The sequence below is a fragment of the Aulostomus chinensis genome, chromosome 22 (assembly GCF_037954235.1).
Source record: "Aulostomus chinensis isolate RoL2024-O1b breed Wild chromosome 22, RoL_Achi_v1.0, whole genome shotgun sequence".
Lineage (NCBI taxonomy): Eukaryota > Metazoa > Chordata > Actinopteri > Syngnathiformes > Aulostomidae > Aulostomus > Aulostomus chinensis.
In genome coordinates, this window is record NC_141341.1 from 9,500,081 (window position 1) to 9,517,928 (window position 17,848).

At 41.9% G+C, this 17,848-nt stretch overlaps 3 protein-coding genes across 4 annotated transcripts; 2 read left to right on the forward strand and 1 right to left on the reverse strand.

Annotated features, from left to right (window-relative positions):
• Nucleotides 1-409: 409 nt before the first annotated feature.
• On the reverse strand, nt 410-4,205 carry LOC147240661 (IgGFc-binding protein-like). Its single transcript, XM_086194326.1, has 6 exons — nt 4,193-4,205; nt 3,802-3,852; nt 1,952-3,223; nt 955-1,301; nt 522-843; nt 410-420 (listed from the first exon to the last, which is right to left on the reverse strand). The coding sequence occupies exons 2-6, from the start codon at nt 3,842-3,844 to the stop codon at nt 410-412; spliced, it is 1,995 nt and encodes a 664-aa protein (XP_086050452.1). The 5' UTR covers nt 3,845-3,852; nt 4,193-4,205.
• A 1,887-nt stretch (nt 4,206-6,092) lies between these two features.
• On the forward strand, nt 6,093-7,414 carry ecm1a (extracellular matrix protein 1a). Its single transcript, XM_086193239.1, has 3 exons — nt 6,093-6,251; nt 6,363-6,619; nt 6,855-7,414. Exons 1-3 carry the CDS (start codon nt 6,179-6,181, stop codon nt 7,056-7,058), a joined length of 534 nt encoding a protein of 177 aa, XP_086049365.1. The 5' UTR covers nt 6,093-6,178; the 3' UTR covers nt 7,059-7,414.
• An 875-nt stretch (nt 7,415-8,289) lies between these two features.
• On the forward strand, nt 8,290-17,608 carry LOC147240663 (phosphatidylinositol 4-phosphate 5-kinase type-1 alpha-like). Of its 2 annotated transcripts, XR_015111286.1 has the most exons (17): nt 8,290-8,435; nt 8,737-8,872; nt 9,810-9,844; nt 10,023-10,103; nt 11,709-11,839; nt 11,959-12,076; nt 12,314-12,466; nt 12,764-13,063; nt 13,150-13,358; nt 13,466-13,549; nt 13,825-13,873; nt 13,983-14,067; nt 14,381-14,548; nt 14,672-14,888; nt 15,135-15,222; nt 15,321-15,515; nt 16,156-17,608. XR_015111286.1 is itself a non-coding variant. In XM_086193787.1 (16 exons), the coding sequence occupies exons 2-16, from the start codon at nt 8,821-8,823 to the stop codon at nt 15,324-15,326; spliced, it is 1,776 nt and encodes a 591-aa protein (XP_086049913.1). In that variant the 5' UTR covers nt 8,290-8,435; nt 8,737-8,820; the 3' UTR covers nt 15,327-17,608. The 2 variants fall into 2 exon arrangements, 1 of the variants encoding a protein (XP_086049913.1); XM_086193787.1 differs by having other exon boundaries at nt 15,321-17,608.
• The last annotated feature ends 240 nt before the right edge of the window (nt 17,609-17,848 follow it).

Genomic DNA, 17,848 nt, shown 5'->3' on the forward strand with positions numbered 1-17,848 from the left:
TTGGATGCGGTGACTCAGAAAATCTTGAAGGATCAGTGTGTGGGATATCGTGAGTCAAGCAACAAATAAGCTGGACATTGCAGCCCCCCACCTCATCCCTCACAACATTTCATAAACTTGTTAGCCTCCACCAGTAACCCATTATTTGCATTTTTGAATCCCTGCAGCAAAATGTACCCTAAAATTGCTTGAACTTTGTTTTGAAAGACTAATTTATTCAAATAACCAGCTGCTTTCATCTCCAATAAATAAATACTCACCACAATGAGCAAGACGTCTCCAGTTATAGATTTTGATGCCTGCCCTCTGACAGGAATCTGCATACACTTGCAAAGTGTTACACAGGAAGTCCTTGATCCTTTGACCCATGCACACATCAAACAAACACATTTCGTGGAAGACTCGGGGGTCAATCAAAGCCTTGCAGTCACTCAGTGGTCCAGTCATGACAATGGACAGCCCATCACAGAAGATTCTGTCGGCGTAGCTTCCCAAAATGCTTTCTTTATCACAGGTCTCACATTGACCTGTGCATTCATCTTTACACTGAGCATCATCTTCCTCACTGGGAACCCTCCAGCTCTTCCCCAGGACCACCACACTATTAGTCAACGTGCCGTTAGAAGTGACTAGGTCGTCCTCCTTTTTGTCGTTGAAATTTCCACAGAGGCCACAGACCTTGCCGGACAAACTGCCCGGCACTGTGATGACAAGATGTTGCTTCCAATCATACTGCACGATCAGGCCAAAATCTGTCTCCACAAGGACAGACAAACCGCTCAGGGACAGCTTCACCTTGCCATTATCCAGACTGATGGGGAGATTCCACAATGTATAGTTCATCTAAAACAACAATATTTTTAGATTAATTCCACACGGACTCCACAAATAACGTGAGTAATGTACTTTAAAAAAAGATTTTAAAAAACGATAGTAAAAAGAAATAAAACTTACCCTGACAAGACCAAATTCTGATTCAACAATCGTTATGGTGTACCCATAGACCTTAATGACCACCTTGCCAACAAATGTGACCTTTGAACCAGCTTGTTTCCTATTCTGAGCATCAACCTCAAAATTTGGGTGGGTTCCATCCGAGTCACAGTTCTTGACCATCGTATAGGTGCAGCTGCCCATGAAGTTATAGTAGTTCCCATCGAATGTGCGGTAGTGAGGATCACCCATTGCCCAGCAGGTACCCGCTTGGATGACTGGTGGTTTTATGACACATGATGGGGTGTCTCCCTTCATCTGGCACACTTTACCAGCTGAACATTTTATGCTGCTGCAGTTGTGCTTCTCTGATACGACGTAAGAGAAAAGTGTTCAAATTAAACATTTATTTTTCACATAAAGTTGTCCACACTCTCATGTTATGCCACGCTATGGTATCCACTCCCATTTTATCCCGGAACAACATGCTATTTTGCAAAATACTATATAAAAAAATACTATGGTATATTAGAATACTAATATACAATGCTATTCTATATTATGTCATGCTAGGCTATACTAAAAGTACGATATGTATCATACACTATAGAGTGGCACAGGATTGAGTCCTGTAACATGGAAATAATGTGTGTGCTATGCTATGCTGTACCATGCTATTATATATTATGCTTTTCTATGCTTCCATATTCATATTCCATGCCCCTTAACCTGCTCTAACACTATGTTTTGCCTTATGTCATGCTTTGTTTTGCTATGCTGAGCAATGCTGTATTCTTTTTGCGATGTAGGTCTTTGCTACATACACTGACTTTAGCAAAGTCCTTTAGTAGTGTGTGATGCTGTATGATTGTGCGCTGTAGGGTGCTGCAGTTTCTCTATCCTATGCTATGTTGCACTGGGCGAGCTGCTGTGTGCAGGGCTGTAATTTGTTGTGCTGTGCTATCTATGTAATAAAGTGTGTGACTCAATACTGTGACTCATTCATCTTCTTAACTACCTGCTGTGTCAACAGGTGCAGGGGATCCGTAACTGTTAGCAGCAGCGACGCCGTAACTGTAGACACCAAATGGAGACCTGGGGTGAGATATCTGACAGAAGCTCGCTCCAGTGCTGTAGTGCGCCCTGGCCCAGGAGAAATCTGTCCCGGTTACTTTGTTCCAGTTCATGTTTATAGATTTAGCCTTGTGGTCGATGATGATGCCGTCCAGGTCTTTGTTCCGAGCCACAATGAGAATATCATTTTCAAAATCTTCCTGTCCTTCCAGGGAGTAGGAAGTGCTGAAATGACTTGTTGGCAGTACAGACATGAGGAAGGGGTCATAACGCACTTCTGAATACTTTGGGCCCCCATTGAACTGAAATAGCACCTGGATCCCTTTGTCAGAAGTCAGATACACAGCTTGTGGCCATTTTGAGTCGACCTTGAGAGTTTGTCTGGCAGATATATGGGAAGTTTTGACTTTTCCATTTACGTTCACTGTAATTTTGGTGGGTTGCGATGCTTGAACAAAAATACTGTCATGTAATAGTGAAAAGATGTCAAAGGAATATGGAAAGATATTATTGTAAGGCAGGGGTGCGATGATGAATTCTTTTCCCCAGCTGTTTACAGGAAGCAGCTGTTCGTACACGTGGTTGCAGGAGGTGTACTTCACAAAACAGGTGTGGCCCGAGGACACAGCCACAGGAAGGCGTGAGACGACTCTAGTACCACTCAGTATATCCTGACTTTGAATCTGAACACTTTCATATGTGTCTAGCTTTATTGTCATCCTGGTTCCTCTTCCGTAATATTTCCCTTGGAATCTAACAGAGCCCTGCAGATAAACCTCAACGATGTTGGGTTCCTTGTAGTTGGTGATGGAAAATTCTTTAAAGGTGTTCATCTGAAAGCTGGAAGGAGTGAATATGACGTACTCTGTCCCCCAGGCCTTTATTGGATAAACCACTGAAGTGTCTGCCGTGTATTGTTTGTAGTTGAGGGACGTCACAGTGACATCTTGACTGGCTTCAATCAGAACTGTCTGACGGGATCTTTGACTGCCTCTCATCTCTACATTGTCGGGTAGCTTGAAGGTTTTACTTTTACCAGGAGGAATTTCCTTTTCATAGAATTTACCCAAGGCAGTCACCTTCACCTTGGTGTTGCCCTGAGATGTAGGAAGAGCTGCAACTTCAACCCAGAGACGAGTGTCCCTACCGTCCCCCCAGGCATTTTGCATGAAAGATGTGGCAAACTCTGTTCCTGCTGGTACGGCAGAGCCGGGTCCTGCGCAAACCATGAGAATAAATAGTTGGAAATGAAACTTGTAATTTGATAAATGATCTATTATCCTCTATTTATCTTCATTAAAATGGTTCACACCTTCAGTCAGGGTGAACTTGGCCTCCCCAGTGGCACTCCAGACAGTTTCTTATACATTTTCAAAGGCCATCGTGTGGAGCCTTAATGTATGCGATTTTTTTTTTTTAATGATACTATTAAGAAACACAGTCGAATGTCACAGTTTTTTCCTACTTTCCAAGAGTGTGAAACAAATAAATGACCCTGGACAGACTGTTTTCACTATTTAATGGATTCTCAAGTTATGTGCAACATATTAGGCTAGTTTGGCTAAATAGTTGACAGTCTACGGGTCCAAATAACATAATAATGATTCCAGAGGCATGCAGAAACATAATTACAAATAATGTGAGGAGGTTGCCAATGGCAAGCTTCGTCTATGGGGAGGCCCTCCATCTCAAACCATGAGAACCCCTGTTATTCTTTTAAATATGTGAACATAACATTCTCACCTGGATGAACACCTTAATGATAAGATATTTCTGGATTATTTCACAACTTACCAGCCCACAGTAAACCCACAAGACAGAAGACCAGCTGTTTCATCCTTATTCCTAAAACAATGCAACACATTACACACTAATCACTTACATTATTAACACACACACACACACACACACACACACACACACACACACACACACACACACACACACACACACACTGTCTAAGTAAATGTTAAGAGGAGTAATTTGTTTTAACTTGCAGCTTCAAACCATCAGAAAATCCATCCTGTTTTGCGGCATATTTAAAAAAATCAGTATTAATTGTGTAACAAACCGTTACACTGTCAAACAGCTTACTCCTCGTACACCGTTACAGACTTCCTTTCCAAAAGGAAGAACAGCAGGACTTTAGAGGCAAAATAGAAATCATCTTTTAAATAAAACTTACCTGAACCGGAGAACCAGGGACTCGGATGGGTTGCAACTTGACTGACCTCCTTTTATTTGTCTCAGTGATGCAGAAAAAGCCAATCAGAGGGAAGGCGCCGTGTGGCCTGCCAGGTCACACGGCGCCTAATCACATGGCAAAATCTCCTGATCGCACGTGAACATCTATCAACGTAATCATACTTAAAGGTTGGTGGTGGCTTTATTTCTGAAGTTTTATCTGAGAAATACCGGTGAGGTTTAGTAAACGATGTTCCCTTTTGAACCTCTCAAAAGTTTGATTGAAGTTCAAGTGAACTGACGCTGTTATTTATCACAGATCTACCAACAGGTTATTTAGTACCCAGCCTAGTATGCTGTTGCTTTTTCCCATCCGAGGCAAAAATGTTCTAAGGTAATGAGACACTGTTTTCTATTGTTGGAGAACCTTGGATACCAAATACCAAAACAAAAGAAATGAAAAGCAATAAGGTTAAAAGGGAACGCCAAAAATGCTTGTTTGACATTTGCAGAATGCATTTATGATCGCGTTGCAAATGTTAAGGGTGGTGCATGATCTTATCTCAAGCCACACCCCAAAAATCAAGAAAAAAATAAAATAAATCATCAAAACTTTTATGTTGTTGTCAAGATATAATAATATAAATATTAATGTAACAGCTGGAAAAAGAGAGAGCGGTCCAAGCCTCTGTATCAGTTCAATAATTGTTTGTGAATTGTTTGAATTTCAGGGGGTGAGAAACCATTTGGATGATTCACTGAGTGCGTTCTTCATTCTGACCACAAGTCATAATACCACTTGTTGAAAACAGACAGATGTTCACGTGTGGGGTGACTTTTTAGCCATCCCCAGATAACGAAAAGCACATTCAGGCTGTTTTTGGCACCTTGGATGGAAGGAGTTTACCATCGGGTCTGTGAGGTTTTGGGAAAGACAACAGATCAGTCTGGATAAACATGCCAGAGTTCACAGTGTTTCTCCACACTTTACCCCGTCAGCACCCTGTCCCTCCATAACACCAAAAAGCTCGGGATAGACCGAGTTTTTTACTTTACGACGCATCTAAAAGCAATTATATCCCATATTAAACATTTGTGCTCGTTTGATCCTTCATGGGAACTGTTGATTGCTCTTTCTGAGCTTATAAGACTTCAGTAAATTCATGAGTTACACTCACAACAATAATGCGGGCGGACATTGGCGCGTGCTTTTTTTCATCTGTAAAGCTCATTTCCATTTCATTTGAAACAAGCCTGCGAGACTTTGTGAGCAAAAATACCTTTTCCGCGGCACCCATTTTGATGTGTGACAGAAAAACATTAATTCCGGCATTGTTCCACTCATGTAGGTCGTACTTGTCAAAATAGCTGCGAAAAAAAAGGGTTATTCCAACTAGAAAAAGAGGTGTCAAGGCTGGTGGCGAGCGTATGAAGTTTGAGTGGTAATGTAGTCACTGAATTACGGTAATATTGTTAACGACAACTGATTTTTATGGGGTGAAGTAACAAACATTATGGTTCTCAGCAATGTCGAATTGCAGATAAATAATGTTTATTTGATTCAATTGAGCCAGCAGCAACAATTAGAAACCTGGCCCACCACATGGAAAATATCTTAAATTGATGTAAGGAATTACACTCGTGTTTACTTGCTGCCTGGGTTGTTAGTAAGGAGGACCTCCAAGAAAGCTGCTGACCTTGGGAGATTAGCTCCTTGGGAGATTAGCTCCTTCATAAGATAACTTGGATGGCGTTAGATGGTTTGCTGTGTATTTTGACTGTTCCCGACATTCGGCTGCCCTCCCACACACGCACCATCACCACTTCTCCTCAACACCTTCTTGCTACTTCCAAGCACTTCACGCCCACAGACTCACTCCCCTCGCCCATATAAGCCGCTTGCCGAAGCAGTCCTTAAATTTTTGATCGACTCGTGGAAGCGACAGCAGCTTTTTGTCATTTTCCACATCACCACACCAGCACAGCTATGACTTTGACAGGAGGCCTTGCAGGATTTTGGATGTTTGCACTGCTGAGTCTTCACAGTGCAGATTTGGGAGGTAATATTAATAACTTTAAATATACTTTTTTTTGTAATGCTTTCAACTGCTGAGGTATTATTAATAATAAAAATAATTAAGTGTATGTCCTCCTCTTTTCTATTTCCCCAGATACTCAAAGAAACTCTCTCAATGAGCCTGACGTCCCTTTCCCACCTGCCAAGCCCACTGCTGAGAATCTGGCTGCCATCTGCTATCAGGGTCAGGGTCGACCCAGATACCCAGCCAGCTTCTTTCCTAGATCTGGCGCCAGCCACTTCCGGCGACGCGGAGACGCCATCAACAAACTGGAGTCCTGGTACAGTTTGTGTTGCAGTGGACAGGTAGCCCAGGAGAGCAGCCATATCCTCTGCTGTGCCCAGCAAGCCGTGAGTCCTCTGTGTTTGTTTGGTTGTGAGAGAGGACAGAAAGTAGCAGAGGAGATGTTTTTGAACAGGAGAACACAAGGAAAACAGCAGACACACAGATTTTTAAGTGAGAAGAAGAGGTTTCACTCTCAGACTTGCACAGACATCTACATCATTTTGATGAATCGTACCTTATTTGGCTCCGACGGGGATAAGAAACACACACTGACATTGTGACACCGTTGTTGTCTTGCAGTGGAGACAGGCTCTGTCCCGTTTCTGTGTAGAGGAATATTCCACCATGACCAATGCATACCTGTGCTGTAAGGACAAAGGAGATGCTCGGTGGGACTGCTTTGACCGTGAGACACCAAACCCGAACTATGAACCCACACCGGCCGTCAACTCACCTCAAGTCCCTCCGGACCCGGCCTTCACATTCAACGTACATGCTTGCTAAAGGTTAAAACCTGACTGCAATACATCAGAATGCATGTGAATGTATAGAAAATGAAACTATAAGAAAACAACTGCATAAAAACTGGCTTGACATGAAATTTCTTAAAAAATATTTGTGTTAGTCAAAAGCGCATGGAAATTAAGGCTGATTTTTTTTTTTTTTTTAAAACAATGCTTTGAATTGTTGCAACAGATCCTAGGTGGTGAGATGAGGACAGGACATGCTGGTTTACTTACCACAGCATAAGCTCATAACAGCTGTTTCCAGTTATACATTTTATCCTAATCTCACAGTGTCTGATATCTCATGTAATATTCTCTCTCTTATAAGAGATTAAATAAAAAAATATTGATTAACTTTTTTGAGATGTCTCTTTTGTACTTTAGTGACAAAAACTATGGATGTTGTTTAAAATACGTCCAGCAGAGGTCAGTGTTTATGTAGGAGCTGGAGGAAGGGGGGGGGGGGTACAAGTAACTTTGGAAGTGATCTCTTGATAACATAAAACATAATTACAGGGTACATGTACATGCGAGCCCATCAGCTTCTATAATACTTTAATAAACGCATGTCTCATTGGTACATGATAACTATGGTGACAGGGAGGACAACAGTTTTATTCTTGTTACATCAAGACATCTAAATACAAGTGAGTGAATGTAACCAGGTTCTGCAGCCTTGAACGCATTCATGTATTTCAAATGCGAAACAAGCATCAAATGTGCAGAACTTCATTCCTTAAATGTAAACCTGAGATAGGAGTGCTTTACTTGAGTTCTCTCACACTTTTCACATCCACTTCTGGACAATAAAGGTGTTCTTTTTACTTTTCTACATTTAGTAGACAACTGTGTAAATTACTTTGAAGCTTACATAAGCTTATATAAAACAATCATGAACCCCCCCCCCAAAAAAAAAAAATTGTGCTGCTAATGTGTTGCTCTGCCGAGCAAACATAATAGGGTCTTCGCCTGAAGTACCTTCAGGCTTAGGCCCTAAAAAAACAACGTGATGCATTTTGGAGATTAAAATTTCCAAATACCAGATAATGTAGTTGAAATGATATCAAAAGATTCTGTGTTAAATTCACTGCATTTTTGTTGTTTTTTTATAGCTTTTTAATGCGTTATCACAGTATTATATTAATCCTGATATCATGGTATCCTCACGTTCTGGTCGCACCGACGATTCCTCTGCGTTTATTGTGACGCGGGCTTTTATTGTGAAAGGACAGCTGTTTAGCGAGGCAGCGGAGTCGAACGCTCACAAGAACGCACGGCTGCTTCCGCGCTCCTTCCGTGTTTACTTTATACCAGTAAGGATTGAATTTATCCCTGAACTCTGAAAACGGCGGGGACTCCTCCACAGCACACCTGAGTGAGTAGGCCGTCTGTATGTTGTCACTGAGCTAGGTTTTTGACCAGCTCGCGTCAAGTTGGAAAAGTTAGAGTTACGTTAACTGAGAGTTTCGATCCCGCAACACATCTCGGTTGCTAGCGTGGCAGCCTTTTAGAATAGAGATGATATCTTTTTTTTTTTTTAAATGATCGTTAACATTAATCAGACGGCTTTACAGTCAGTTAAACCGTCAGCAGGTCCACTCAACTCGTCTGCTGCTCATATTTGGAGGATGAAGTCACCCGGGGAGCGAATGACGGAGTCTACTTGTGTTTCTCAGATCCTCCGCAGCAACTAGTCCCTCCCTCCCTCACTCAGGAGAGTTGACGGTTGACCCCAACCGGGAGCTGAGTATCGGGTCTGAATGGCCACAGCTGCAGAGGAGCCCCCGGGGGGGCTGCAGGCCCCCGCTGGAAGTCAGTAATACATTATTCTTGTTATTATTGTTTTATAGTAATAGTCGTTATATAATTCAATGTATCAAATCTGATCTGGGATCCTCTTGAGAGACACATTTATGCATCTTATTAGCCAGATAACTGCACTAGTTTAATGTCTTATTGTTCCACAATTCAACCTTAAAACTGCCCATCAGATTCAGACAAGACAAGAAATGCTGTCAGTAAATTACTAGGGATGCAGGATAATATCTTTATGTCATCGGTATCAAAAGATATCGGTCCTTTTTGAAAATGTATTCGTATTGGGTGCGATGGCTGATATTTATGTCGTCAGTGAAGAGGAAACAACAATATGATAGGATTCATGAGCCTCTCCAAACATTGAAATGAAAAGGATAATTTTTCAAAATCAAAAATGTTTACATGTTTTTCAGGAATTAAACAATGTCATTTAACTTTAGATACAGATAATATTGGTACCTATTGACTACCAGCCAAATTGTGTGTAAAATATATATTTGATTTCAGTTAAATGCCTGAAATAAAGTCAGTTGTTCACGCTAGGATGGTTAAAACTTAGTTCGACAGCATAAAGCATAAACACGACCACAGAGGCTGCCTGGGACGTTAAACTCTGTTCCATCGGCTTCTGGTCGAGGGAAACCGCGACAATGCTAATGTCTGAGCCGGCCTACAAAAACACAATATCCTTACAACACAGTAGTGACTGCATACTTGCAGAGTTCCTCCCATTCCACTCACAGACCTGCAGAGTCGGTTCTGGAGGAGACTTGTGGGTAATTACAAGGTGTGCCCCTGCATGCTAGTTGTTGAGCTGCACTCAGTGGCTTCAGGGACTTACGGGGAAAATGGTTTGATATGAAAGCATGCAGCGTGGATTTGTTGCCTATTTTTTCATTTCTTGCCTAACTCAAATGTTCCCTCGCTTCAGATTCAAGCGGGCCACGAAAAGCTGTTGGTGCAGAGGTGAGAAATGACGGTTTGGAGGATGTGCGTAGTTGACTTTCGTCAGGAAACAAGATGTTCATCCTGACTACTTGGAACTGACTCGATTTCACATCGTCTGTTCCTCTTTCTAACACCAGTAGGATGACTTATTGCTGCAGACTTCCCTCCAGTAATTCTCTTGTGTTTTCACTGACAGAGCACCCTCACTTCTCAGACCATGAAAAAAACCATCGGTCATCGTGGAATCGACCCCACCGGGGAGACCACGTACAAGAAGGTGGGACATCAGCTACTGTTGACCAACGCAGGTTCACACATTTTCCGGATTCAATACTGTCACCATTTTTTGGGGGGCTCTGATTCCATTTATTTTACGCAACTTTAAAATTGCTATTCTACAAGATTTGGGAATTATTATTAGAATTATTTAGTTTTTTTTATTGGTACTTTTTAAAAAAACAAAAACCAAAACAAAACCATGCACTCGTGCATTGACTGAATCTTGCGTGTTTTCGCCAACAGAGCTCATACTCAGGTGGTGGAACCAGTTTAGACATACAGCGGCTTGCGAAAGCATTCACACCCCCTGAACTTTTCCACATTTCGTCACCACAAACATAAATATGTTTATATGAATTTTATGTGAAAGACCGACAGAAAGTGGAACACAATTATAAAATACAAAGAAAATTATACATGACTTACATTTATTTTTTTTTTTATGAATAAAAATCTCAAAAGTGCGGCGTGCAAAAGCATTCAGCGCCCTTTTCTCTGAGTGCAACCAATTGCCCTCAGAAGCTGCCTGATGAATGCTGAATGACCAAATGTTGACCCAGTGACTAAATGGAGCCCACCTGTGTGTAATCTTATCTCAGTACAAAGACAGCTGTTCTTTGACGCCTCAGAGGTTTGTTCAGAGAATTTTGGGGAGCAAACAGCGTCATGAAGTCCAAGGAACACACCAGACAGGTCAGGGATAGAGTTGTGGAGAAGTTTAAAGCAGGGTTAGGCTGTAAAAAGATTAGCCAAGCTTTCAACATCTCACGGAGCACTGTTCGATCAATCCATCACCTGGAAATGGAAAGAGTACGACACAACTGCAAACTTACCAAGACACGGCCGTCCACCGAAACCTACAGGCCGAGCGAGGAGAGCGGTGATCAGAGATGCAGCCAAGAGGCCCGTGGTGACTCTGAACGAACTGCAGAGATCCGCAGCTCAGGTGGGGGAATCTGTCCACAGGACAACTATTAGTCGTGCACTGCACAAATCTGGCCTTCATGGAAAAGTGGCTAGAAGAAAGCCATTGTTAAAAGAAAACCACAAGAAATCCCGTTTGCAGTTTGCCAGAAGCCATGAGGGGGCACACATCAGTCTGAACACACCACCGCCACTGTCAAACATGGTGGTGGCAGCATCAGGCTCCCGGGGTGCTTCTCTTCAGCAGGGACAGGGAAGAAGGATGGAGCCAAATGCAGGGCAATCCTGGAAGAGCGTCCGTGGGAGTTTGAAAACACTTGAGACTGAGGCAGAGGTTCACCTTCCAGCAGGACAACGACCCTTAACATAAAGCCAAGGCGACAATGGAATGGTTCAAAACAAAACATATTCACGTGTTAGAATATGACAAATATGTCAACACCCCCCCAAATCATGAGTAATTAATTGGACTCTGTTACATTTGGTGTTTTTTCTTAGAATTGTGATTTGTAAAAATCTACAAACATGATCGAGCTGCAAGTGTTTAATCTCTGATTCGTGTTGTTCTTGCCATCTTATCAGAATTGTGTGTGATTGATTGATCTGAAGGGTTACAATCGACTCCTGTAGTAAACTTTATCTTTTGAATGAGTAAAGTCTGCATTTCTGTGTGTCCCAGACCACCTCGAGGACCCTGAGGGGTGCTATCCAGCTGGGGATCACTTACACGGTGGGCAGCCTAAGTCAGAAACCTGAGCGAGATGTGCTGCTGCAGGACTTTGAAGTGGTAGAAAGCATCTTCTTCCCCAGGTGGGACTTTTGAAGTGTTTTCATTTCACGTGACAGGATGTTTTGTCTGTTGTGCACTAATTCTCCTCTGCGTACCCTCCCTGTCTGTGGCGTAACCCTCCGCCTCCTTTTACTGGCAGTGAAGGAAGCAATCTGACACCAGCACATCATTACGGAGACTTCAGGTTCAAGACGTACGCCCCAATTGCCTTTCGCTATTTCAGGGAGATGTTCGGCATCCCGCCTGATGACTATATGGTACTACTCTTAACGCTGCGTTCACATATACACAAAGCCTGGTAAAAGGTACTGACAGTAAACATAGTGTGATTTAGGAACCAGAAGGAGTGCAACTAGGGAAGTGTGAAATCATGATGTTGACATGAGCGAGGTGGAGCTGCGGCTGTCACAGCTTACTTTAGTGTTTCCCTGTTTTCAAGCGCTTGAGACTGTTGTTGACGCACGCCTAACGTCTGTGCACTGATCTGTCGACAGTATTCGCTGTGTAACGAGCCGCTGATCGAGCTGTCCAACTCTGGAGCCAGCGGATCGCTCTTCTACGTCTCCAGTGACGACGAGTTCATTATTAAAACGGTTCAGCACAAAGAGGCTGAATTCTTACAGAAACTGCTTCCAGGATACTTTATGGTAAGATCTGATGAACAATATAGTAACAACCATGTAACGACCGCACACAATCACATGACTTTCCCCCTGGTCCCTGGAAATTGAAAAGTAATGCGCCTCTTGTTGATCTGAATGCTTTTTTTATGTGTATCTGTTTGTTCAGCAATAAATGATGCATCTTGCTTGTATATATATTTTTGTTACATCAAATTACAGGACCAAAACATTCTTTTTTTTCCCAAGTTTTTTTTCAGGTTTGTAAAAAATGACATTACCATATCGTACCCTTCTTCTCCCATGTGCTCTTACCTCCTCCAGAACCTGAACCAGAACAAGCGGACTTTATTACCTAAGTTTTATGGACTCTACTGTGTCCAGGCAGGGGGTAATAACATCCGTATCGTAGTCATGAACAATCTGCTCCCGAACACTTTACGAATGCACCTGAAGTTTGATCTGAAGGGCTCCACCTATAAGAGACGGGCTTCAGATAAGGAGAGAGAGAAAGATGTGCCCACGTACAAGGACCTGGATTTCAGGCAGGACATACCTGAGGGGCTCTTATTGGAGGCGGACAAGCACAATGCTGTTTGCAAAACCATCCAGAGAGACTGCCTGGTGAGACCAGTGGCACATTCACCGTCTGCTCCACAATTCTGCCGCACTTTTCTATCCTGGCCGTAATTGTTTCGATTCCTCCTCAGCTTTTGCAGAGTTTTAAGATTATGGACTACAGCCTTCTGGTGGGAATCCACAACGTAGACCAGGCCTGTCGAGAGCAGGCCAGCGCCGAAGAAGTGGCTGGAGCTATGGACCAGAGGAGACCACAGGGCCAGAAGTCCTTGTACAGCACGGCTCTGGAGGCCATCGAGGCGGACGTAGGGAGTCTGGGGTCACTGAACACAGAGGACAAGTGAGTCTGAGACAAGATCCTGATGCCGTCGCCACAGTAAATGTGAATCTCACGGAAAACAAATGATGAAAGTATCAAGATGAAATATTTCTCGCTCTGTTTTACAGAACGGGAGGAATTCCAGCACAAAACTCCAAAGGCGAGAAGCTGCTGTTGTACATTGGCATTATTGACATTCTGCAATCCTACAGGTGAACAGTATTTTCATCTTTGCAGTTCTAAGGACTTTATTACAAAGTATAATTAGGTTCGTGAGATTTAGAATAATGACGTCTGATACCTGACAGCTGGTAGCAAACGGTGAACAAATGAGGCGGTGAATCGAAACTGTAAGGGAAGTAACAACAGTTTTTATGCTCTATTTGTTCTCTTAAAGCAACGGTGACACACTGGACACCAGTCGAATGCTTGAAGGTACCATGTGAAAACAAGTCTGTCAACAAGAATTTCACCTTGTCCTTTTCAGATTCGTGAAGAAGCTGGAACACTCGTGGAAAGCTCTGGTTCATGATGGGGTACGGTACATCAACACACCGTAGATGATGCAGATTTCAAATTTTTAAAAAAAAAGTTGGAAATGTAATCTTTTTTCCTTGTTTGTTTTTTTTTAAAAATCCTTTTCAGGATACTGTATCAGTGCACAGACCGAGTTTCTATGCAGATAGATTTCAGAAGTTCATGTGCAGCACAGTCTTCAAGAGGATATCATGTAAGGCAATACTTACTGAAACAGTGTGTGTGTGTGTGTGTGTGCGTGCGTGTGTGTGCAAGTGCGTGTGTGTGTGTTCATGAGTGTGAATTAGTCCTGGGAATGTTGACGTGCCAACATTCACAATTAAACTGGAAACCTTAATGTGTGGATTTTGATGTAAAATACAACTAAATACTCTTGATCTTTTTACTCATCGCGGGAATTTGATCTGATAAATTTGATCACTTTCTGTAGCTGATTCCCAGCACTAGTTGGAATACAGCTTCACTCTCTGGGCCTCTCATTTCATCATTCTTCTTCTCTGATCTAGTAAAGTCCTCCCCATCTAAGAGGCGCCGTGCAGTCACACACGGTCTTCCAAAAAAGGGAGGTGGTACTGGACCTTTTCTCTTACCCCCACTGAGCCGCAACAACCAGAATCCAGCCCTGCAACATCAAGTCAGCACTGAGACCAAAGAAGACGCTGAGCGAGACAACAGTAAGACCTTGAGGACGAGGAAACAAAATTTTAACAGATGCCTACAGAGACTCAGCGTGTACCAGCATGTGAAGTGGTTCTTTTCAGCAAAGTACTGAAAGTGTTTAATCTGTCTCCACCCAGTCATGCAGTCAGGTCGTCCTGACCTCCTCCCTAAGACTTTGCCGCTGAGCAACACTGCCAGTAACGATGATGAAAGCAATCTCTCCACCTCCTCGGGAACCTCTGGATATGTTGAGACAAGTCAGTCTCCACCTCACTCCCTGAACACCTCCAGGTCAGCTGGAGTAGATTCAAGTTACCCAAGTGACAAAGATATGGAGCAGAGCTCCCTCCACAGGTAAGACGGGAAACTACATGAGGCACGAGAGGGTGATTTATGTCTTAGCACTGATGGTGAAATAAATACCCTGTGTTAAGGTTGACGTGCATGCAAGGGTTCCGGTTTTACAACTGAATTAATACCACTAGGCGCATTCTGTTGTTGATGTATTTCTTTTTTCACCTACGCACATAGCCAGCCTTACTTATAGGTGATTCGGGTTCCCTGTCTAGTTTTCTCACAATACTCCCATGTTGCTTGCAGAACTCAGTTTGAGCCTCATGAAAAGCGTACCGATGCCCAGGATATCGTCTCACTCAGTGACGTGGTTCCAAGTACGAGCAAATGTTCTGTAAGTTAATAATACAACTTCTAAATGTGTCCATGATTTTTGAACAGCTCTGTCATTCCCGGTGTAGTTCTTACCATTAAGATTTCTTTGGTTTACAGGTATAGGAGTGGGAAATCACCATCACCATCATCATCTTTGCATAAATTCAAGACATCTCTGGATGCATGTCTGTTGTTAACTCAATTAACTGAGCAACCGTTCATCCGATGGTGCACACTGCTGGTCCAGGAAAGGATATGGAGTTTGTTGCGTTTCAGCTCCTTGATTTCCGATTCCCAGCCTGGTCTGAGCGGGTATGTGGGAGGTTCTGTCGTGACACTAATAATAAACAGGTGCTAGGTGCGGTGCTAACAGTATTATTCATCTCAGAAATATGCCTGCCATGCACAAGCAAAAAGATCTTTCTTGGCAGTGGCCCAACTAATCCAGCATTCTGTGTCAAGTGTCACATGAGGTCTATTTGAAAACCAATCATTCCTTATTATATCCCAGCTATGCCACTTGGAATTAGTTAAGAGAGAATCTCTACATCTCTTCATTCACACTTGGCTTCACCTGTGTGCTTTCCCCCGTCTGTCCCTCCACTCACATATGTGTTTACTTGTTACTGTGACTTCCATATGTTTCGTTTACTCAAACTCACTACCACATTCTTTGGATGGAATATTTTGAAATAAAATGGAGTTTTGTTCTGTTTTGTTTTTGTTTTTTTTTTTTAAGAAATGCCTGTATTCATTCATGCTAATCTTTCTTTTTTTTCCTTGGCTTCCTGTGAATGCAAGTGCTGGAAAAAGAGCATGTGTTTACTTTTTAACCAGCTGCTGTAATGGGACCTGTTTTGTTTTCATGGCGTCACCTCTCGTATTCACAAAGTTAGGTGAAATAATGTTATGAATGTTTTATGTTAACTCTCCACAATCTCTTATCTTTCAGATTTACTGTGTAAACTGGACCATAACCAAAGTGATTGTGTTTGATCTGGAGCCTGTCTCAGGAAGCAAGATCGCTGGTTTTAACTAGTTAAATTTAGAATGAGCGCTGTTCTGTTGCCATGGAAACTAACGCTACCGGTCAAACCTGCAAGAAAGCTATTTTTGGACCTGACCAAGCAGTTTTTTAAGGGAAAAGTGACACAATAAATCTTAGCCTGAGCAAAGTCATAGCTTTCATTTGTTTCAACATAGTCCTGACAGTAGTGGTTTGACCCTGTATCTTATTCGATTTTACACTGCTGATGTGTACATTTCAGTGTAATGTACAAGCAGAATTACAAACCACGTGTCTGTCATATGGCTGGTAAGCCCAGAGTTGGAACGGCAGTTAGTAACCTGGTTACTGGTATATCCAGAATAGCCGGTGCACTGTGAGGAATGTACGCTGCAGAGAGCTTTGTGAGACAGGTCCCAGAATACAGTATTTTAGTTCTTTTTCTTTTTCTTTTAGGAAAACCTTGCGATTCTGCTTGGTTTCTAAAGACTAAAAAATGATCTTACTGTTAACCTACTTCGTGTAATTACTAGTTTACTGTCAGCCTGGTTTTTAGATGATTATGATTTTAGATGATCAAGTTTACAGTGTTTAAACGTGATGTCATTGATGGGTGGCTTTTATTATCCCACTTATATTTTAAAATGAAATAACATGCAGAATTTGGGCAGCAGATGGCATCGACAGAATCATTTATGTCACATGCTGTATACAGCATAACTCTACACAGAGGCCTGAATGAATGTGCAATAAGTTCAACTGATTGAAATATTAAGATGAGATCAGTTTGCATGGTTTTGGTATCTGTATACTTTATCTGATCTAAAGCTGTCAGTCAGTGCCTTGTCCCAGTATTGGATGTGAAGCAGTGCCTTATTACAAAAATCAAACCATAAATGACTTAAACATGCAACCTATGAACCAAACTGTAAATAGTCCTATTTATTATTGTATTTATTACTGTATATCTTGCTCTGGTTTCCATAAAACCATGATGAATTTAGATTGTCCTGAAGCACAGGAGATCTTTTTATCTACAGGCCAGCCACGTTGTGATGATTTTTTATAACTATAATAACAGTTAAACAAATCATTCTGGAATTATCTCCTGTATATTGAATTAATTATCATTCTCTGGTCTTTGTATCTTACAGAAAAATGTCTCTTTTCTGAGGATATAAATTTACAATTTCTTTCTTCTCTCTTGCTCTTTTAGGGCTGTCATATTTTCTTACAAATGTATTTGGTTATTAAAGAAAACAAAGAAGTGTTGTTTTTGCTAATGTTGCATTCTGTACATTTAATTATTTTTGTTTTACATCTTTAGGACGGTGTATGACATAATGTCACATATTTCTGGAAAATAGAAAATCCATCTTTGTATCGATCTTTGTAAATAAAATTGAAAATGAAATGAGGAATGTTTTCCTGTCTCTCAAGGTCCACTTACATGCCTTTCATTCTTGGTTCAGTTGTCATGGACACAACAGGAATTCGGGAATAAGGAATTCTGCAAAATACAACAAACTAAAAGATATGAAAATGATTTTGTCGTTGTAGATGTAAATATTTCAGTTATTTCATTTATGTAAAAGGGATATTAGTTTTGACAGTGTATAAATGAGCACATCCAGCTTCA